The sequence below is a fragment of the Macaca fascicularis genome, chromosome 13 (genome assembly GCF_037993035.2).
Source record: "Macaca fascicularis isolate 582-1 chromosome 13, T2T-MFA8v1.1".
In the NCBI taxonomy this organism is placed as follows: domain Eukaryota; kingdom Metazoa; phylum Chordata; class Mammalia; order Primates; family Cercopithecidae; genus Macaca; species Macaca fascicularis.
The window spans coordinates 93,592,288-93,615,155 of NC_088387.1; the positions used below are offsets into that span (position 1 = coordinate 93,592,288).

General features: G+C 48.8%; 1 protein-coding gene and 1 long non-coding RNA gene across 5 annotated transcripts in view; one reads left to right on the top strand and one right to left on the bottom strand.

The window, feature by feature from the left end:
* The window catches only part of LOC102133956 (phospholipase B1, membrane-associated), a 107,057-nt gene that overhangs the window by 13,033 nt on the left and 71,156 nt on the right, over positions 1-22,868 (bottom strand). For all 3 annotated transcript variants that reach the window (XR_012422524.1, XM_045369569.3, XM_074012074.1), the window contains 10 exons: positions 16,011-16,076; positions 12,314-12,374; positions 11,695-11,753; positions 9,769-9,836; positions 9,455-9,498; positions 9,124-9,223; positions 5,016-5,067; positions 3,623-3,703; positions 1,515-1,580; positions 963-1,054 (listed from right to left, as the gene is read on the bottom strand). Coding sequence is in view for 2 of the 3 variants with exons in the window: in XM_045369569.3 (XP_045225504.2) it covers positions 963-1,054; positions 1,515-1,580; positions 3,623-3,703; positions 5,016-5,067; positions 9,124-9,223; positions 9,455-9,498; positions 9,769-9,836; positions 11,695-11,753; positions 12,314-12,374; positions 16,011-16,076 (689 nt within the window). In the remaining variant the exon portion in view is untranslated. The remainder of the gene's footprint in view (positions 1-962; positions 1,055-1,514; positions 1,581-3,622; positions 3,704-5,015; positions 5,068-9,123; positions 9,224-9,454; positions 9,499-9,768; positions 9,837-11,694; positions 11,754-12,313; positions 12,375-16,010; positions 16,077-22,868) is intronic.
* On the top strand, positions 15,705-22,587 carry LOC123568407 (uncharacterized). Of its 2 annotated transcripts, none has more exons than XR_010580521.2 (2): positions 15,705-15,815; positions 20,965-22,587. It is a non-coding gene; the product is annotated as an uncharacterized lncRNA (long non-coding RNA). The 2 variants fall into 2 exon arrangements; XR_010580520.2 differs by lacking the exon at positions 15,705-15,815 and adding an exon at positions 15,944-15,994.

The following is a 22,868-nucleotide window of genomic DNA, read 5'->3' on the forward strand; positions in this document are numbered from 1 at the left end:
GCTCTCTCTGTGCCTGGGTTTGGAATCACTCCTCATGTTCCTGGGGCCTCTCAGCTCTTCCTGCAACTGCTTAGGACTCTCCCTCAGGGCTCCAGTGTGGGAAGTCTGCGGAAAGCTGGGGAGGGCCACCGGCTAGAAGCAGTCCTGACAACATGGAACATGATACAGACAGACTCTGGAGGAGCTGTTCCCTGCAAGAATGGGAACCAGCTGGTCACCTTTGCAGCAAATCCATTTGAGCCCAGGTATAGGATTCCTCAGCTCCCTGGAGAACCTCCTCTCTCATAGCAATACTCACTCAAACTTTGGGAGGCCCTCTGCCCTCAGAACATGGCAACTTCCAGCCCCCGACAGGAGCTCCTGTCCTGCCCATCAGCACCTTCCCTCCAAGCCCAACTGTCAAGGACAGGTCCCATTAAGGATGGAATAAGAGCTATTTCCTAAGACCCTGCTCTCGGTAGGCCGGGTATCTTAATTGTTTCCTCTTGCCCTCACATCTACCTTGCAGGGAAGGTGCCATCTCCCCCACTTTACAGATGAGGAGCACAGAGGCTCGTAGAGGTTATGTGGTTTGTTCAAGGTTCCAAGGCTCCTAAATGGCAGAGCAGTTGAGGCCGGAGGTAGCAGCCTTGAAAGCTCATGGCCCCATGCTGCTGCTCAACAGGGAGCAACATGCCGAGGTTTGACCTGGCAATCACTGACAATGTCAGGGAGCCTTAAGGATCATTTGGTCTGTCTCCTTCTACAGAAAAGCAAACGGGGGTCCAGAGAAATGAAGCGTCTTGCATACAGTAGGCATTCACAAATGTAGAGGTACTTCCTGATGTTGTCCAAGCCCCTGAGCCATGTCTGCCCTCTGGCAGGCCTGCCTGGCTCTGCCTCAACTGGTCTCCATCTCTGGCGCCTGCAAGCCCTCCTCACCCCAGGTGCTCTTGCCTTGGGATGGTGACCTGTCCACTTACTGAGCTGGCAGCATGGCACATTTCCCGCCTTGGCCCTGGTACAGGCTGGCCAGCTCCATGACCTCCACCACGTTGACGAAAGCCCTTGGCAGCTGCAGGGAGCGGAGGGTGGCTTTGTTAAGGCACTGGCTACTGCTGGGAGGAACCTGGGGGTCGTCTGCAGTCCAGTTCCCACCCCCCAATTTTACCAATGAAGAAACAGGCCCAGAGGATGGATGTGACTTGTACTATCTCACTGAATCTTCTTGAGTGGCCCCGCTTTATAGATCGAGAAGCTGAGACACAGAGCGGTCACTTGCCTGAAGCCACGGTGCTGGGTGCAAACCTGGGCCGACTGGTGCCGAGGCAAGCTCATTGCTGCCACACAAGCCTGTCTCTGGCCAAGTGAGATTTCCCCTGCAGAGGAGCTTGACAGCCACCTCCCTCCCTACCATCCAGGTGCCCACTCATGGCGGGTCTCTGCTCAGTGAGCATCTCAGTGAACACAACCTGCCTAGATGCAGCCCAGGGAGGTGGCTGGTGGGACCCAGGAACACGCAACCCCTCTCCTACCTCCTGAGAGAGGATGTCCAGGGCCTGTCGGATGTGCTGAACATACTCCGTGGCCAAGTGGGCCTCCTGTAAGGAAAAAAGGGAACTCTCTTTAGCCTTTGGTGCCTGCTTTGAGAGAATGGTAAGAGCATAGGAGGGCTCTGGGGCCCGGGCTAATGACTGAGTGGGTACAGAGGGGCTTTGGTGGTCCTGGTCAGCCTGGGAAGCCCAGTCCTTGTTGCTACTGAGTCTCTGTAAGAAATCATCCCTTGTCCCCTACTAGATGCCATGAACAATCCCAACCCCCCACCCTGTTCCACATAATCTCAGACCCAACAGTGGGCTCTGCCAGTGCTGAGTCCTGCCAGTTTTCGGCCTTGGCTCTTGGCAGTCCCATGTGTCATCTGACCTCAGCCTTCTCCAGCCACTTGCCGTGCCCTAGGTAGCCACACTTTCTTTTTCCTTTGGGCTTTTTGGTCCATGCTGGTCCCACTGCCTGGAATGTTTTGCTCTCCTGTGTTCCCCTAACTTCTATCCCCTGTGACTCAGTGTAAGGTTCTCTTCCTGTGAACCATCTCCCCAATAGGAGGCTGATTTAGAGGTGTGCCCATAGCATCCTGGGTGATGCATACGAGGTACATAGTAGGTGCTCAGTAAGTCCTTGCAGGCTGAATCTTAGGGCTTTGCTTTATAGCAGAGGGAGATGGTCCTATATTTTTAGATGTGGCTCTGGGCTCCTTAGAAGGTGTCCCAGGCTGATACCAGCGGGGGTGTGGGTGGTGACTTGAAGCTCTTATACTCATGGAAGAACGCATGTCTGCAGGAAGTGGGAGTTGAGGCACCCATGAAGCAGCACCACTCAGGCAGGAGGGGATAGCTCAGGCAGCCCATTATTTTTCCTGGAGACAAAGAGCTGAGGCCGGGTGAGATACCGTGCACTCAATTCCAGCACACTGATGGGCACAGAACAAGTGCTGCTTGCTGAGTTTCTGCCCACAGCTACCAGAAGGGGTACTGGGAGTTGGGAAGGAGGGGAAAGGAACAAGAAGATAGACAGTCCACGCCGAAGAGTTAAAATAAAGGAGAGGGGACCTCATGTCTCCCAGAGTTTCTGCCCTTCCCCCTTTCCTTCTTTTTAAAACAGTCTGAGTAGTCTGAGTTAATCCTGGTGGTGGCATCCTAACCCTTTCAACTGAACTATGCCCTCAGGAGTATAAACCTGACTGTTCCCATGAAGAACACACATTCTGGGGCTAGTAGAGGGCATTTCCCTACGCCAGTGTCCACGGGCAGCTCTGGGGTCCAGGTCTCCCCCGGGGCCAGGATGCAGCAGTACTTAAATCCCCATGAGGTAGGGTTGCTTCTGCCTCTCAGGGAGAGAACTAAGGGGAAGAGGTTTGGAAAACCAGCTCCTGTGTGCGGGAGGACACTTCTCATCAAGCCTCTGGTAGTCGGCCTCTGTGAGCCACAAGGAGTGATAAATGCCTTTTCCCCCCACCACCATCTGTGACTGTCAAACATTCGACCACAACCTCTGAGGCTGGGCAGCTGCCTTTTCCTGGCCAAATAAAATACAGAATGTCCCCAACTTAGAACAAGATGTATTCCAAAATAAAAACTTTTGGAAGTTACAACTTCCAGAAGTTTGTGAGTCTGGACATATTTCCCCATGGAATCATCAGGAACAGGTTTGGGCTCCCAGGGCCACTGCTGAGGTTTGGTTAACTCATGATAGGCCATCCAACCCCATCTAGAACATTGTTTTGCCTTTCCTCAAAATGAAACAGGGCAGGGATGGGGTGAGGATGGCTAGTCCCCTGTCTGGTACCAGAGGTCATATGTGTGTGGATAACAGAGGCCCCGCCTCAGCAGTGCCTGCAGTAGATCCACCTAGATCTTACTTCCGGAATCAGGGAATCAATGCACCTGCTCTTCCAGGGGCCACTCAGGCAGTAGAAAAGGCTGGGCCTCACCCGGCATGCGTAAACCAGGGAGGGCCTGGGGCAGCAGGCAAATGTGGCTCCCGTGAGCAAGGAGCTTGGGGCAGGGCCAGGGGTGGATGGGCAAGGATGTTGCCAGAAGCCAGCAACTTCCTTCTCGGGTCCTCACAGGGTTGGTCGGGGGCCTACCGGATTCTCACAGTAATGACACAAGTCGTTGCCCCCAATGAAGAGTGTGACCAGCTTCCAGTCTTTCTCCAGGTTGATGTCCTGAGGGGATAGAAGATCTTGAGTTTAGACCTTGGTGGGAGGCACATGCAAATGTTGCTACTGGGCCAGCCCACCCGCCCTCCAACTGCCTTTTGTCTTCTTTGTATTGTAACAGAGCAAAGCAGCAAAGTGGGCCAGGTGCGGTGGCTCACGCCTGTAATCCCAGCACTTTGGGATGCTGAGGCAGGTGGATCACCAGAGGACAGGAGTTCAAGACCAGCCTGGCCAACATGGTGAAACCCCGTCTCCACTAAAACTACAAAAATTAGCTGGGCCTTGTGGCAGGTGCCTGTAGTCCCAGCTACTTGGGAGGCTGAGGCAAGAGAATTGCTTGAACCTGGGAGGCAGATGCTGCAGTGAGCTGAGATCGTGTCACTGCACTCAGCCTGGGTGACAGAGCAAGACCGTCTTAAAAAAAAAAAAAACAACAAAGTGTGGCTCCCTAGCCTTCAGTTGGTGCTGGGATAAGGTGCTCCACAGTGAGGATTTTTTTTGGGGGGGGGTGGGGTGGGGGAGTCTGCTTACACAAGGGAGAAGGGCTATTTTCCCCTTGAAATCTTGTGTCCCTGGAGAAGTAGAATGTGGATGTGGCCCATTCAATGCCGAGGAGATTACCACCCCCCCCCCACCCCACCCCCACCGCCAAATGAAGTCCTTCCAGGGAGCTGCGGGCAAAGGATGCAGCTAGAAGCAAAGGCCCTGAGCTGCCCCTGGGATGAGTTCTTAGGGTCCAGGAAAGGAGACTGGAGGAAGAGCCCAGCGTGGACTGAGAAGTGGGGCTGGGGTTGGGAGGCCCTCTAAGCAGTTGGCTTTCCACTTGGCCACCTCCATAATAGGAATCCCACTGGGAGCTGAATTCCTAGGTATAAACACTGAACAGTTATAAAAAAAAAAAAAAGTGCTAGTGAGAAGTTTCAGAGGGGCAGGGTGAGGGGAAGGAGGGAGAACGGGATTGAAATGAGAAGCCTATTTTTAGAACCTTGCATTTACATAATAGGACTCTGGGAAGCCACCTCTTGGTTAAAGTAGGAAGCTGTCAGAGGCCAAGGCCACCACCTCAGCCACCTCCCTGTTCCACCTCGCCCTCCTGCAGCTGGCCCTGGGGTGGGGGGTGCCAGAGCCTACATCCAGGGGTGTGGCCAAAGCAGGCGCCTCCTTGGTAAGGCCTGCTTCTCCGGGGATCTTTTGGCCCTCTACAGAGGCCAGCCCAGAGCAGGAAGTGCTGTGGTGAGAGGGACCCTTATGGGGCTGTCCCCTCCCCAGTCAGCAGGCGATGGGCACCTTTCAGGGGTGGCCTGGGGCCTATACTCACGGGGCTGTTTTTCATTCGCTCTACCAGGTCCCAGGCCTGGGCTGGCATGTCCCTAGGTAGGAGGAAGAGAGCGGCATTAGTGCTGGTTCAGGAGCGAGGATTTAAGATGTGGGATTTTGACCTAGGAAGAGAGGTGTTTCAGGAAAGGTGATGTTACCAGTACACAATTCATTCCATTCTCAAGAAATCTCAGCTGCGTAACAATCACAGAGATGCCATGGACCCTGGAGCCACACTGATCTAGCCCCTGCCACCCAATAGTGTCATCGGCCACTCGGGTTGGGATCCTGTCAATCTTTCCCTCAGAGACTTTTCCTCAAACTCCTTCTTTGAAAGCCAAGCCTGTTCATTTCTTCTTCAGTTGCCTGTTTTAAAAATAACCTTTTGTATATTTGAGAAAAGTCACAGCGCTCAATTATCCCTCAGTTTTCTCCTTTCCGGGCTTAATGACTCCTTTAACCTTTACTTCTAAGCCCTGCTCTCTGCTCCTTTAATCCTTTTGTTTTTCTTCTCCATGGTTACTTAGATTTCTGCACCATTCCCCATCTCCTTGCTTTTTTTTTTTTTTTTCCCCTCTCCAATAAAACAGGATGGACAGGATTAGTTCTCCCTCCATCCCCTGATGTCTGCCATAAATAAAACAATGCCATTTGGTGTTCTGGATGAGTGATATGAGTGCCAATGGAACACTACTCAGCCATAAAAAGGGATGAACTATTGGTATACCAGTAACATGGATGCATCGCAAAATCATTTTGCTAAATAAGTCAGATAAAAAGTATATCCTCTTTGATCCCATTTATATAAAATTTTTTAAAATGCAAACTAATCTATAGTGATGGAAAGAAGGTTAGTGGTTGCCTGGGGTGTGGGGGTAGGGACAGGAAGGAGCAGGAGGGAGAGATTACCAAGGGGCCTGAGAAAACTCCCGTAGGTGATGGACACGTTTTTCATCTTGATCGTGGTGATGACTTCACAGGTACAATGTTAAATTGTATCCTTTTGAGACAGGGTCTTGCTCTGTTGCCCAGGCTGGAGTGTAGTGGTGTGATCATGGCTCACTGAAGCCTCAACCCCCTGGAGCTCAAGTGATCCTCCCATCTCAGCCTCCTGAGTAGCTGGGGCTACAGGCCCACACCACCACGCCTGGCTAATTTTTTGTATTTTTGGTAGAGACGGGGTTTCAGGATGTTGCTCAGACTGGTCTCCAACTCCTGGGCAATCCGCCTACCTCGGCCTCCCAAAGTGCTGGGATTAGAGGCGTGAGCCACTGCACCCAGCCAAATTGTATCCTTTTAACCATGTGATGTTTATTGCATGTCATTTATACCTCAATAAAGCTGTGTTTAAAGAAAGGTCTATGAGAAGTTAGGTCAGCAAAGGGGATACAGCCAATGAAAGCTTCCACGGAAGAAGCCATAAAAGCAGTAACTGGTGTGAGTTGGCCACTGAAAATCTTTGGGTGTCCCCAGTAAGCTAGGTACGTGGCACCATCCCTACCTTGTTTCTCATTAAGGAGAATTTACAGATCTAGGATTGTATCCCATACATTATTGCTATTGATGAGTACATCAGAAAGCTAGCTATAAAGACAGACTTTCCTGGTCAAAGGTGACCACAGAAGTGCCATTAACCTTTTAATAGGTTCAAGATGTGACTAAGACAATCCATGGGCAATAAGCCCTCCTGGGTAGGAGGGGAAGTTACAAACACTGCTTCTTCCCCTCTTCCTAGCCATCTTCTTCCCATCCTTCAGGCCCAGACCAAGTCCTGCTTCCCCTTGAGCCTCCTCTCTGGGCTCACTGATCCACACATCCTGCATTTCCTTTTTCACCCCAGTGACCAGTGGTTCTACTTTCAGCTCTGCTACTGACTTGCTGTGTGAGCTTGTACAAGTGGCAGAATCTTGCTAGAATTGACTTTTTCCATCTTTTAAAGGAAGAAGTTGGACTGGATGATTTGAGGGGTCCCTTCTGGGTCTGCATCTGTCTTTAGACAGTGCATTTCACACTGTGTGCTCTCCTGTTCTCTTAATTGCACTCCATGACGAAGCACTATATTGCTGCCATACCCAGCATTTTCTTTTGCGGAAAGTTACTTCCCATTTGTTTAGTCTCCTTACCTAGAATGCAAGCTCTTCATGGGCAGGGAGTTCATCTTTTGTTTCCTTTGTATCTTTTATTTATTTTTGGAGATGGAGATTCATTCTTGTCATCCAGGCTGGAGTGCAATGGCACGATCTTGGCTCACTGCAGCCTCCACTTCCTGGGTTCAAGTGATTCTCCTGCCTTAGCCTCCTGTGTAGCTGGGATTACAGGTGTGTACCATCAAACCCAGCTAATTTTTGATTTTAGTAGAGACAGGTTTTCACTATGTTGGCTAAGCTGGTCTTGAACTCCTGACTTCAGGTGATCCACCCACCTCAGCCTCCCAATGTGCTGGGATTACAGGTGTGAGCCACCATGCCTGGCCCTTTGTATCTTTGAGTAACCACCTTGGGGTTGAGTCCTTTGCAGGTGTTGAATGAATTATTATTGATTGATGGAAGGAAAGTTAGGTTAAAAAAAACTTTGAAACTAAAGGTCATTAAATGGCAAACTTTTGGTACATTTGTACTGTGCTACTTTTTTGGTGGGTATTATGTACTGTACTACATTCTTTTCATGGATTATATGTCTTATTTAATGCTTATAACAACGCTGATAAATACTATTATTATCCCTATTTATTGCTGAAGAAACTAAGACTCAGAGATGCTAGGCAACTTGCCCAAAGTCACACAGCTAGCAAGTCTTGGAGCTGGAATGTAGACACAAATTACCTGACCCCACACCCTATGATATTAGGTACTCTGCTGTGGCACGTTTGTTTCTCTTTAGGTGAACTCATCTGTATCTATGCTAATAAACAACAGAAGAGAGATAAAGGAAAGTTATAGAGCAATTATCCAACCTTCCTTTCTTAAGTCAAAGGATTACTTTCCTTTCCCCTAACATCAGACATCAGAGATACCCACAAGAAGCCACATGTCTCAACTACTTCCCTGGCCACTGACTTCATCTGCAGAGGTGCTGAGCAGCAGTCAAAGAGAAAAGGCAGTAAGAGAAGTGAAGTGAGGAAGGAAGAAGGGGTTTAATTGTCAACAGAGTGAGAAATCAACCCCTGGAAAATGAAGCCTGTATTGTACAAGAACAATAGAATGATGATAATAACAATGATAGCAATCATAATAACAGTAATTAGATGTTGCTATAATGACCCCACAAAGCCCAGTTTTTGCAGAAAAATAAGTTCTTCCTGCTCGTGACGTTGAGGAACTGACATCGCTTCCTGTGGCTTAGAGACTCAAACAGAGCATGGGGCCCACGTTACCACTTCTGAAAGGAACATTCCCGGTAAACAGAGTGAGTCAAGCCAGTGTCGTTTCCCTGGTGATCAGAGCATAGTGATCCTTCTACAAAGCATACACCCAGCACGCTCCATGCAGAAAATCAGTGAGCCTGGTCAGGCATTTCAGCTTTAATTATCTGAGTTGTTGTCAACAACAATCCCAGTGAAAACAAACAGCCACCATGCTGTTTTGGGGGCCCTGACGCCTAACTCCCTAGTGTCAGAATATAGCTTTTTCAGAGCCAAAGACTGAAGAGAGGTGGGGAGAGAGAAAGGGCAGCTATCCCCGGGGTCATGCACTCAGTTCTCCAGGTGCTGAGAGCCACCCTGCATGTGTGACCTGCTGGGCAGGAGGTGGAGCTGGAGCCAGCAGGGATAGCACAGGAGTGCAGGGTAGATGTGCACCTCCTGCTGCCCTGGAGAGGCAGTAATAGCACAGCTGTCAGAGCAAAGGCTCCTGATTCAGGCATGGTCTGATCCTGCCTCCTCTGATAACTTGCCGTATAATCTTGGTGGTTCTGGAAAGCTTATAAGCCTCAGTGCCCCTGTCCAAGGGTGTGAGGATCTCAGGAGATAATTCACGTGGAAAGTCCTGCACAGCTGCTACTGCCCCCGGGACCAGGCTCCTGGATACCACCCTCCTCTCCTCTCCTCCGGTTTCCCACCCTGATGTCTCAGCCTTGCCTTCCACTCGCCCTCCTGTATGGCATCTACTCACCTAGCTCTGGCCCCTTCTGCTGCCACATTTAGTCCTGCTGTCCCCTCCAAGGTGCCGGTAGAGAAGCCAAGAAGGTAAGGGTTGAACTTCTTCAGAATGTCTTCAGAGGAGGAGGAGGAGAGCACAGGTGAGAGCCTGCGGGACCCTCACAGTAACTGAGATGAGCATGCAGGGTGGGGACACACGGGTGGGACACAGGAGTTCTGGGGATTTTCAGGGCTGGCTGACTTCCCTCATTGCAGATAATCTCCTCTTCCCCTCCTCTAGCAGGAAGGCCCTGGCCCCAGGGAGGATGGCCACAGTGATGGTGCCTCTCCAGGCTGCTACTTACTGGGCAGTGTGGTGTGAGTCTCCAAGTTCCCATCCCCTCCGATGCTGGGGAGGAGAAAGCATATTTATTAAAATCACGCCAACATGCTGCTCCGTGTGTCAACATATGCATAAGTCAGAACCAGAACCAGAGATTCTGCCCCTGGGGCATCTCTCCCATCACCCTCAGGGGTAATGCAAGCACCACCGACTCTCCTGTCTCGCGCTGGGCCCTGGGGACCCAACTGCATCCTGGAGGGGTGACAGGGGAAACACACTACTCACACCTCTTTGAGCGAGCATCATCAATAGAGCATGTGTCAAGAACATTCTCACCTCCAAGAAAGACCCCTCCAAGATGTGGGTAGGTCACTGGAGTTGTTTGGTCGAGCTCCCACTGCTGTCTATAAAAAGCAAAAAGAAATTTCAGGGCTGGGCTGAGGGCACTGGAAGAGCCTCCTCTGGCCCTGGAGTAGCAGCTGGGACCTGGATTTGCCTTTTCTAAAAATAGTACCGGCTTTTCTCCAGGCCACCTTAAACTTGGAGTGGTCTTGATACATTCTTCTCCCCAGTACTCTACCTACAACCAGTAACCAAGTCCTGTTGTTTCCGCCTTCCCACCCTCCCTCGCACCTGCCCCTTTCTTTTTGTTCCCTTTGCCATGTTCCTAATTGAGACCCTCACCTCCTTGCCACGGGCAACACCCTGGCCTCCTGCCTGAGCAAACTGACTCCAGTTTCTGTTCCTCCTGAACATGCCTCTTTCTTCATGTTCCCCAACCCCAGTCCTGACCCTTCAATGAGTCTCCCTGACCTTCAAGATCAAAGCCAAGTCCCTTCACCAATCTTCTGAGGTCACCATAATCTGGTTTCTACTTTCCTTCCCCTTGTTTGCTCCCTCCTTCCCAGTTCACACAAACCTTCAGGCCTAAACTAATTACCTGCCATTATTTTGGAAGCCTGAGGGCCCTGAGCTGGTCTACCCCATTACCACCCACTCCCATCCCCTCCTGGCACGCTGAACTCCCTCCTTTTCAGCACCTTACATTTCCAAATTCATTCTCTGAGACCCTCATCAGTTCCTATCTCCTCTATAAAGCTTTCTCTAAATGCTCTGCCTTAAAAAAAAAAACCCTTGAAATTTACAAAAGTAACATATGTTAAATGATACAAAGATTTAAACAAATGAATGATCTACCCCTACCTTAAGAATCCTGCCTCTTGCCACAGATTCCACACTCCCTCCTCACCCCTTACCCACATGCAAATACCACCAGAGCTCATTAGTGGTAAACAGACTCGTATGTGCCTTTCCACATTTTTTTCCACGTTCACGCCAAAATGGAAACACTGCCACACATGTGGGGCTGGTGTTTGTTTCTACCGAAATAAATACCCTATTTTAAAAGTCCCATGTGGAGGGGAACAACGCACGCCGGGGCCTATCAGACAGTGGAGGATGGGACACGGAAGGAGAGGATCAGGAAAAATAACTCAGGGGTACTAGGCTTAATACCTGGGTGATGAAATAATCTTTGCAACAAACCCCATGCCACAAGTTTACCTGTGTAACAAACCTGCACATGGACCCCTAAACTTAAAAGTTAAAAAATAAAAACATCCAAGTCCTATATGTCATCTATGTGATTATGCATTTCTTTCCATGTATGGTTCTTGTTTTTCTAGCCAGACAGGTTGCTGGGGGGATATGACTGTGTTTCATACCTTATTTCCCTTAGAATTGCTAATAGAGTATTGTCGTACACAGCAATGGCTAAGTAATCAGGGAACACAATTCACTTAGCAAGACTGTGCTATGTGCGAGGAACTGGGCTCCCTCTGCCCCAAAGCACATGTCCTTAAATGGAGTAGGGAGCATGGGGCAGTGTGTGTGTGTGTAAGATCTGCCACTCTGAGTCTGGGTAGATGGAGATGAGTCCCTTGATAAAGGCAGGCCGACTTGGATGAGTGCCATCACATACCAACAAAACGCCTGTGCCTGCGAACAGCGGGGAAGGCTGGGATTGCTTCTCCCTGGGAATTGAGAGGAGGCCTCGTGGAGGAGGGGGCTTTGAGCAGAACTGGGAAGGTGGCGAGACGGCATTCTATATCGCCTGGCTATGTTTCAGTGTCTGACACAGGTAGGCCCTCAGTAACAGGGGCTCAGCACTGAATGTGGAGCCAATGCTGGGGAAGAACAGATTTTGCACAAGGCCTGGCTGGACTCTGAGCTGCCTATCCTGGTTCACGGCTCACTACTCACAGTCAGAGAGTCACCCAGGGCGGCCACCACTTTGATGTCTGCTGGTTGGAGCTGGTGGACTAGGGGAGACAAGCAGAGAGGTGGTTGTGGGGGCTGGGGGTGTCTACCTTTTAAAGTACACATTTTACCAGAAGTCTATAACTCTGTCCCACTGCTCCCCATTGTACTTATTTTCAGCTTAAGGCTTTAGCAGTTTTGCCCCTTCCATTCATTCAGAGCAACCAAGGCACTGAAGGGAGTGGGCTTCATGGCTATTTTCCATCCTCAGAAGAGCCTGATTCACACTGGGGTGGTCTAGGAAAGTTCCAGCTGTGGGATCATGTAGCACAGGCAGGTTGAACCCCAATCCCTGACTCTATCTGCCTCACTGGGCAGGGAGGCCTAAGGGACTGCCACTGGGACTATAAGGAGACAAGAAGTAGCATTCAGTGGAGAGGTCTGTGCACCTCCAACTGGAAGCCCAGCTGTGGCTGCAGAGGCCACGGGGCGGGATCTAGGTCTGCACTGCATGGGAATTAGCAACTCCTGCTTAAAGCTCCAGGGTATATTTGTAGGGTCTCCCCCAACCTGATATTTGGCAAGGCCCTTAATTGAAGGGGATGATGATATTTTCACTCACCAGAGGTTGGAACACTATTGGAAGCCTTCCACTCTGTACACACGAAGTCACTGCCCCAGTTCTAAATCAACAGGAGAAAAGATTCAGTGCCCAACACTCATTGTGCAGGGAGATAAACTTCAGCCCAAGAAGAACCAGCTAAGGGATTTTTGATGCAGGCTAGAAACGAGTCACCATACAGGATCATGTAAGGGAAAGAACTGTGAGCTATAGATGGGCTAGGAGGGAAATTAGGGGAAGAAATGGGTGTGTCTAGCTACCCCTATGCACAACCCATAGTGCATGTCCCCACATGTGCACCCACACACAACCTTTCGTATGCCAATACGTCTACGCTTTGAATGGAGCCAGTGGCTGCCCCAAAGCAGGGAAGAAAACCATGAAGTCATATACAGGCGAGTCTCCCAAAGGAACACAGCATTTGGATGCCTAACATGAGATTACAGGTATGTGTGTTTTATAAAATTAAGCTAATTGACACTAATTATAATGCTAGAACCTAAACAATAATTTAAAAATTTTTAGAATAGTAACACAAAATATTTTACAATTGTAAGGCTCCTAGTTTCTGCCTATCTTTTCTGGATACCTGTATGTCTTTTTGCATATTTAACTTAACAGCCTTATTCCTTATATGTTTGTTAATTAATGCAAGCAACCCTGGATGCTTTTAGTAAATTTTCTTTATCTCTAACACAGAGCATATTTTCCAGGTGCTGGGGGAAGGAGTGGGAAGGGAAGCAGAGGGCACAGAAATGATTAGTACCAAAAATCTGGGGTCAAATTGAATATCTTCCCAAAGTCCCAAATATATGCATGCTGAGTGCGGAGTAGGGCTTGACCAGGTTGACTGATTGTCCAGGAGTCTGACTGCTGGACACTATGAAAGCCTATCCATCTCTTCAATAAGATGATGAAGACAAGCCTTGTTGAAATATTCCTATCATGAGGGAGCAAAAATGGAACTTTTAAATATTATTTGCTTAGTCCAATGGAATTTAGTTTTTTCCAAGGGACTGCTCAATTCATCATACTGATGGATTTCTTCTGTTGAAAGGTTTAATGAAATCAAGAACATGCTTGTGTGCAGATGACAAATACTCAGAGAAAATGCAACGTAAAAAGTTATTCAGCCATCAGCACATGAGATATAACTCAGATAGTTGGTGAACCAGAGATAAGCATATTCCGTGTAGATGAACAGACCCTGGCTGGAATTTAAACGTGCTCGTCTGTCACAAGGGAAGAACCACGCACCACATCCAAAATCAGTGCATCCAAATCCCCTGAAGATCTTAAGCTGCAGATTCTGATTCAGCAGGTCTGGGGTGGTACGCAGGACTCTGCATTTTTAACAAGCTCCCAGGTAAAGCCTCTTTGTGCCTACTTTATCAGTTTTGCTTTTATTATTTTTAATTGACATATAAGTGTACATATTTATGAGGCATAGTATGATATTTTGATACATCTCTACAATGTGCAGTGATCAAATCAGGGTTATTAGCATATCCCTCACTTCAAATATTTATCGTTTCTTTGTGTTGGGAACATTCAAAATCTGCTGTTCTAGCTATTTGAAAATATATGGTAAACTGTTAACTATAGTCACCCTACTATGCCATAGAACACTAGAAATTATCCTTCCTATCTAGCTATAATTTTCTGTTAATCAATTTATGCTGTCCCTACTCTGCAACCACCATCCACCCTTCCCAGCCTCTAATAACCGCTATTTATACTCTACTTCTGTGAAGTCAACTTCTTTAGCTTCCGCATATGGTGAGGACATGTAGTATTTGTCTTTCTGTGCCTGACTTATTTCACTGAACGTTATATCCTCTAGGCTCACCCATGTTACCTCAGATGACAGAATTTTGTTTCTGTGGCTGCTTTGAGTAGAAAGCTGTTAACACACACCCTTCTAGCTCTGGGATTTTTAGCTTTTCCAGCAGCAAAAGCAAAGACACATGAGACTGAAGAACCAAGAGGGCAGATCCAGACCCATTCAGCTCACCATTGTCTACCCAGCATTTAGCATAGTGCCCACTCCACGTAGGCATCCAACAGGTAAATGTTGAATCAATGAAGAAATGCCTGATTCACAAGATACAGCTGACATTTCAATTCTCATGGAATTTGGTCACTGGTTCAATGAGGACAAGCCTCCACTGGGCTAACGTGAGCCTGAGAAAATTCAGAGAGGCTGGACACAGCATAACCTGCAGCCAGCAATCTGGTATTGCTTGTACCGCAGAGCTTAGCATCCAACAGTTCTTAACAATTTCATATGGGTTAGTTTCTTCAGCTGGCTTATATAATGTCTTTCCCCAATCACTCCTGTGGATGCCCAATCCATTCTACAGATAGCAGTCAGGGAGATCTTTGAAAGACATGAACCAGATCATGTCACTCTTTCCTGAGACCGCCAATGGCTTCCCACCTTTCTTCACTTGAAATCCAACGTTTTTACTCAGGAATTCAGGCTTTGTGTGATCTGGCTCCTTGGCACTCCTGATCTCATTTCCCCCACTCTCCACCTCATTCTCATGCCCCCAGTCACTCTGACCACCTCTGTCTTCCCCAAATACATGCAACACAGTCCCACTTCTGAGCCTGTGTGGTCCATGGTCCTTCTGCCTGGGACTGTGTTTCTGGCTCTCTGTGTAGCAAGTATCTCTTCATTATGCACATCTCAGTTTAAATCTCCCCTCAGAGAGGCCAGGCCTGCACAGTGCACCTGAATGTGCCTCCCTTGCCCCGGCCCCATCACACTCCTCAGAGCTGTCAGCACTATCTGAAGTGACCATGCCTAGCCATGTATATAAGATGCCTTTCTCTGTAGATTGTAAGTTACGTGAGGGCCGGGATCCACCTGTCTGGTTGACACTTCTGTCTTCCTGGAATGGTGTCTGGCACATAGTATGTGCTCAATAATTGTGAAACTCTACTGGGCTCTCACTTCTCCTGGTCTGGACCATGTTCGATACTTTTCTGCATGCCTTCTAGCCCCCAGCATGAGACTGGATAATATAGGTGTGAAACCGAAACTGCTGGTCGAACCCCATCCTGGTGACCAACAGACCTGATCTGGACCAGGTCTGACTGCCAGTCATGGTGTAGTCCAGGGTCCTCCAGGCCATCTTTGCGGTGGCCGTCCTAGGCTCACAGACACGGTCCATCCAATGGAATTAACCATGGGCTCTGAATCCTTAGCACTAGAATGACTGACTTGAACCAAACAAGGCCTAGGGGCCCACAGGAACAGGAACATGAACATGAACATGAACATGCCTCCACTTCCTTTTGGGCCCCACCCCTGAAATTGCAGTTCCCTCCCACTCAGCTTCCACCTTCTGAGAAGTCAACGCCACATCACACCCGCAGCCTCTCCCTCTTGAGAGGCTGAGCTGCTTAAGCAGTCACCATGTCTGTGAGCCCAGGATTGCCAAGGTCAAAGAAAATCAATCCACAGGCACTTCCTCTGCTTGGGGGCTGACGTCAGGTAAGCAACTTGAGAACATGTTAGGGCAATCCTGGGGCTTCGTGGTTCGGGAACCTTTTCTGTACATTCCAATCCCCAGTACGTAAGAAGCACATTTCTGCTTCAGTGAACACTCTGAAGCCTGCACCACACCCGAGCCCCTGGCAGGTGGAAATGGTTTGTGTCTGAGAGACGCAGAGGTGAGTCAGGGGTTACCTCAGTGGCTGGCTTGGTGGGGTATGTGTAGTTACTGTTCCGAGGGGTCCTCAGGAAGGGCTCATTCTAAGAGAAAAGAAACCACATGGAGAGGTTATCTGACAGCACTGAAGTTTGCTTGCGAAGGAGAAAAACTAACAATCCTGCCCTGTAGATTTATTTAACATGATTCTTCTGCACTTATATAGAAAGAACTATATAAACATAATTTCATTCATTTTCCAGAGGGTTTTACATAACAGCTCTGGCAAGGGATGGACAACACAAGGCCCGCAGAGGGTTTCATACCCATTGCAGTCTGGGGTCTGCACTTCTGTGCCCCTCCTAGCAACTGAACAGCTCCCTAATCCTCAGACCTATCTATTTTCTTGGCGTTGTAATTTCTCTAGCAAGGGATTCATGTTTCAGCATTTTTTTTCTCTTCCAGAAAGTATTATGATTATCAATATATTTGAATATCTGTTATGTTTTTTCTTTCTGCCTCCTTTGAACTATATGTCTTATCCTCTTTAGGTTGGGTTCCTGTATCTTAGTCATTTTTTTTTCTTGTAAAACATCCTCCTCATTCTCTACTTACCTATCTGTTTCACAATCGTTTTCACACAAGCCCAGTCAAGAACCCAAGTCCACCCAGTTGCAGGTAAGGGGTTAATTAAAGAAGGAAGAAGGAAGCAGACAAAGGAGAAATGGGGAGAAAGCTAATGAGAAAACGTAAAAATGACAGGGAAGCAAGATCAAGTTGATAAGACTAAGATCAGGAAACACCAACTGGGCCCAGGCTGCGTACTCCCACAAAATGTGCTCAGTGGAGTAGTAAGCCCATGGTCTGAAAATTTGGGAATAAAATGGGAACAAGCAGAAAAAACCAGGCTGACGCAGTGGCTCATGCCTGTATTCCCAGTGTTTTGGGAGGCCAGGGTAGGAGGATTGCTTAGGGCCAAGAGTTTAATACCAGCTTGGGAAACATAGCAAGACCCCATCTCTACAACAAATTACAAAAATAAATTAGCTCAACATGGTGGCGTGTGCCTGTAGTCCTAACTACTCAAGAGGCTGAGGCAGAAGGATTGCTTGAACCCAGGAGTTTGTGGTTACAGTGAGCTATAATTGTGCCGGTGTACTCCAGCCTGGGCAACAGAGTGAGATTCTGTTTCAATTAAAAAAAAAAAAATTGGCCGGGCGCGGTGGCTCAAGCCTGTAATCCCAGCACTTTGGGAGGCCGAGACGGGCGGATCACGAGGTCAGGAGATCGAGACCATCCTGGCTAACACGGTGAAACCCCGTCTCTACTAAAAAATACAAAAAACTAGCCGGGCGAGGTGGCAGGCGCCTGTAGTCCCAGCTACTTGGGAGGCTGAGGCAGGAGAATGGCGGGAACCCAGGAGGCGGAGCTTGCAGTGAGCTGAGATCCGGCCACAGCACTCCAGCCTGGGCGACAGAGCGAGACTCCGCCTCAAAAAAAAAAAAAAAAAAAAAAAAAAATTTAGACTGGGTGCAGTGGCTCACACCTGTAACCCCAGCACTTTGGGAGGCCAATGGGAGGGGTTGATCACATGAGGCCAGGAGTTCGAGACCAGGCTGGACAACATGGACCCTGTCTCTACTAAAAATACAAAAAAAAAAAAAAAAAAAAAAAATTAGCTAGGTGTGGTGGTACACACCTGTAATCCCAGCTACTTGAGAGGCTGAGGCACGAGAATTATTTGAACCTGGGAGGCAGGGGTTGCAGTAAGCTGATATCGTACCGGTGCACTCCAGCCTGGGTGACAGAGCAAGACTCTGTTTCAAAAAAAAGGAAAGGGAAAACCAGAATGTTGGAAAAGTGATCTTGTCTCATACCTGACCACATGTACACAACCATGTTCTTGCCTGGCATTGTAGGTGACTGACTTTGCACCCCCCAAATGCCCCACTTGACAGATGAGCAGAAGCTGAGCCTGAGTGAGGAAGGGACTGTTTCCAGGTTAGGGAACAAGTGATGAATGCCCAACTGGGGCCAGAGCTGACCGGACCGGCCTCTTGCCTGGTTCCATTCCTCACACTGGAGGTCAGGCCAACAAAAACCCTGTTGGTCAGACAGCGGGAAAGGAAGACACTGGGAGGGCAGAGTCCACCCACACAGAGCTCTCAGCCCCCAGCTCAGATCCTGGTTCCCTGAGGCACCCGACAAGTCTTCCCTTTCCTCTGGTCTCAGCATTCCTGTCTGAAACAGGGGCTGGTAACGGATATCCTTTCTTTTTTTTTTTTTTTTTTTTTTTTTGAGACAGAGTCTTGCTCTGTCTCCCAGGCTGGAGTGCAGTGGCGCGATCTCTGCATCCTGGGTTCACACCATTCTCCTGCCTCAGCCTCCTGAGTAGCTGAGACTATAGGCGCCTGCCACCACACCCAGCTATTATTATTATTATTTTTTATTTTTTGTATTTTTAGTAGAGACAGGGGTTTCACCGTGTTAGCCAGGATGGTCTCGATCTCCTGACCTCGTGATCCACCTGCCTCAGCCTCCCAAAGTGCTGGAATTACAGACATGAGCCACCGTGCCCGGCCCTTGACATCCTTTCAAGGAGAGGTACTCAGGGCCAAGTGGGAGAAGTGAGCCCTGGACCATCTACAACAGCATAAGACAGAAGAGGGCTGATGGTGGCAGGTCCATGTAGCTACTTGGGCTTGTCTCGGGTTAACAGCAAGCATTCCCTCAGCATTCGCCAACAGAGAGGGTGATCTGGGAGCATTTATAACTAACTGACCCACGCTGGTTGAGCAGCCGCAGCGTTAGAGCGTTTCTAGGAGCCAGGACGAGGGGAGGAGAGAAAGAGACAACTGGCTTGGGTGGGGAGACAGACTTGAGAAGCTGAGGCAGTGAAGCATCAGAGAACGGCGTGGCCAGTCAGGGCAGCACCTGCTGAGGAACTGGGGCAAGATCTGGAGATGTAGGGTCCTCGGAGACAAGACTCAGTGGCATTCTCCCTGCACTTCAAAGGAGCCCAGACTGGGCTTAGAGAGTCCAGCAGCTGGAGCCAGTCCTACCGTGACCAGCATGGGAGGCACTGAGGGAAAGACAAAGCTGACCTTTTTGGAAGTGCCGCGAGTGCAAGTGGAGAACGTGTTTCATTGAATCTGTTTGATCACAAGATCTACAGGTTGGGGAAAAGGAGGCAGAGCTAGAGGGCCAGAGGTCAAGGAGACACTGGAATGTGTTACAGACTGAGGCCGTGGCAAGGACAGAAACAGCCCAGGGTTGTGGCGGGTGCCTCAGGGCTTTCTCCCACTCCCCTTCTTTTCTTTTTTTCCCAACTCCTATGTCCCTGTCTAATGGGTTTTTATTGGGTTTTATTGGGCTTGTTTTTAGCTGAGTTTATTGACCATTGACCACTTGGTACATGCATGAGTCAGAGTGGTTTAAAGGCCTGGAGCCAAGCAGATGACGTGAAAGACAGGTTTGATGAAGCCTGACTGGCTCTTGAAGGCTAGGTTTGGAGCCCCCGTGAGTAAAAGGGGAGCCAACTGAATGGTAGCGCAAGGAACCGGTCTAGTAGTTCCAGCCATGCAAAGATGGTGTGGGCTGCCTGGGGAGGCAGAGCCCAGACAGCCTCCTGATGTGAGTCAGCAACATGAGTCAGTGGCTGCGGGACAAGGCCATTAACATCCTGGCTGCATTACTAGGTGTAACGTTCCACAGGGAAGGAGGCGTGATTTTCTTCTCCTCTGTGCTGGTTAGATGAAACGAGACGTACAGTCGCCACCTTACAGGGGCCACATTCCAAGGAGAAATACCCATATGAGGCAGGGGTTGGCAGCCATGTGTGCAATGAGTGGTTGGAACTGAGAAGACTCTCAGCTGGGTGGTGGCAGTCAGAGGCAGGAGGACATAATGGTATTTCATGGGATGCCCTATGAGGTTTTCTATCGCATTCCATTCAAAAAGTGCTAGCACTGGGTGTGGTGGTTCACACCTGTAATCCCAGCACTTTGGGAGGCCAATGTGGGAAGATTGCTTGAGCTCAGGAGTTTGAGACCAGCCTGGGCAATAGAATGAGACCCCATCACTACTAATTTTTTTTTTTAAAAAGTGCTGGTTCCTACCTACACTGATTTCAGGTGGTTTGAAAGCTCACCTTAAGAAAGTGTGAACATTTGGGGATGGAGAACATTAGGACAAATCCTTAATGCATGCGGGGCTTAAAATCTAGATGACAGGTTGATATGTACAGCAAACCACCATGGCACATGTATACCTCTGTAACAAACCTGCACCTTCTGCACATGTATCCTGGAACTTAAAGTAAAATAAATTAAAAAAAAAACTGTGAACATTTAAGCAGAGGCCATAGGGTGTCTTGGGAGGGATATGGTAGAAGAATTCCATTATTCTCTGAGAGATTGCATCCACAGAAGTCTAAGGCCCTCCCCACTGAGAACCTAAGATTACGTAAGTCTATTGTTTCATGGTGGGAAGGTGGGACTAGGTAGCCTTTAACATACAAAGTGATGAGGATCTGAGCCCCTGCAGTGGCAGTGGGAATGGGAAGAGGGACAGGTGGGAAGAATCCTATTAGATTCTGGAGGACTGGTAAGAATCCTATTAGTTAGGGTCCCTGACATTTCATGCCGGCAGAACTTGAAAACTCCAATGACACTGACAGAAATAGAGAACTCCTAAGAGGCAGAGAGTTTGGGAAGACAAAGAATTAGTTCCTATTTAGACACTCCTTGCTCAGAAAATTATTTTTTGAATGAATGTGAAGCTTGAGATGGTGGTGGGGTCATGGCAGGATTAGATTTAGAAGCTCTGAGCATCAAAAAGATAACAATGTCACCTATGTAATTCAATATAAAAACACTGCTAGACAGAAAACTAAGTTTAAGGGAATTTGACAGACTTCTGACAGGGTGTAATACATGAACTTATTTCAGCCCCCCTCCTGCTTGATCATACATTAATCTGTCTTTTGGGTAGCCTTATACCATATAGAGCATCCAAGGAGAAATGTATTTTAAAGGTCGGAAATAGAGGATTGGAGTTCGGGAAAGAAGAAATGAAGACACAGATTGAGAGACTGACGAATCCAGCACAAAGAAATTTCACAGGAAATCCTGGAAATGGATAAGTCTCAGAGTGAGAGGATGTGGAGACAGAGAAAAGAAAACAGAGGCCAGGCACAGCAGCTCACACCCGTAATCCCAGCTCTTTGGAAGGCTGAGGCTGGTGGATCACTTGAGTCCAGAGTTCAAAACCAGCCTGAGCAACACGGCAAGACCCCACCTCTACCAAAACAAACAAACAAACAAACCAAAATTAGCTGGGCATGGTGGTGCATGCCTGCAGTACCAGCTACCCAGGAGACTGAGGTGGGAGGATGGCTTGAGCCCACGAGTTCAAGGCTGCAGTGAGCTGTGATTGCTCCACTCACTTCCAGCCTGGGAGACTGAGCAAGACCCTGTTTCAAAAAGCGAGTGAAAAAGGAAAGAAAACAGAATGGAGACATGAAAATTGGAGAATATCTACATTTTCAAGACTGGGGAAAGGGATGAGGAGGGTCATTAAAGGCAGCAACCAGAAGACCAGAAAAATAAAGGCGATTTAGTGTCCACAAACCCAGGAAGGAGTGAATTTCAAGGGGGAGGTGGTGACCTTTGACAAGGGCTTCAGAGAGGTCAAGAAGAATGAAAGCTAAAAAAAAGGACCAGGCATTCAGCCAGCTGCCCTGGGGTTAGGAAAGGACTGGGCAGAAAGCCCATTAAGGCAGAGTATAGGCTCAGTCCACAGAATGGCTAGTCAAAAGTTGGCTGTAAAAGGACTGTCCAACTTGAAAGTACAACAGAAATCCACGGTATGCTGTTAAGTCACCCTACCTGGCTCGCAGAATGTATGAGCAGTTAGACTGAGGATGGGAGGAGGCTGAGAAAGCTCATGCTCACAGCCATCTCAGCCTCCTGCCTCCCGCCCCCCACTGCGTCCTGCCTGTCGCCTGTTGCCTCTATGTTTAGACACATCTAGGACAAAAATATGTGCTGCCTGGCCCCTGTCAGCTCACACTGAGATGCTGGTGGACTTTTATATCACTCCAAGGCACATGGGAGGGAGCAGATGGGACCCGAGGAATGCAGAATGCTCAGAACGCAGTGAAGTTGGGCTGGCCAACAGATGGACCCTTTCAGAACGAGCTCCAAGGTTGCTTAGCAACACCTTCACCCGGGCTGGGCTTCTACTGGTTCCACGAGGCTGGATCTGCTCACCTCTGCAAATCAGTGCAGTGGCTCCATCAGGCTCTGTCTAGAAGGGAGGCACTGAGCCCACTGTGCTTAAGATGCTGCTGGGTGGAGCAGCCTCCTTTTGGGGGTCTCTGCCTGATCTGGGGCAGAGCCTGGAAGTGGTTGCCTTGAAGCCCACAGTGACAGGGCTCTCCCTGACCCAGGGCTTAGGCTCCAACTCAGTGCTCAATACACGTTTGTTGAAAGAAAGAGCAAATGATGGCTGCTTTTGTTATGTAATGGAAGGGGAGTGGACAGTTTGGAAAGGGCGCTCCATGGCTGATATTCAGTATGGCTACAGGGTTGGTAAAATATTGAAATACCTACAGTATGGCTTATTGTGGCTATTTCTGAGTCCCCAAATGCCCCCACTACCCACGTTCCCTGGCTTTTCCCCTAGAACCCCCAGGCATTCTTAGGAAAACAGTTAAAGAGTTTACACCTGGCACAGTAGGGGCCTCCAAGGTTTTGCTCCAGGCCTTTGGCCAGCATCTGACCACCTGGACTAGAGTCATCTGTGTTGCACTAGTTGTTGCACAATCTGACAATCTCCTTAGCTCCAAGCACAAGACCCAGCAACGGAGCCCTCTGCGACGACTATCTTCACTT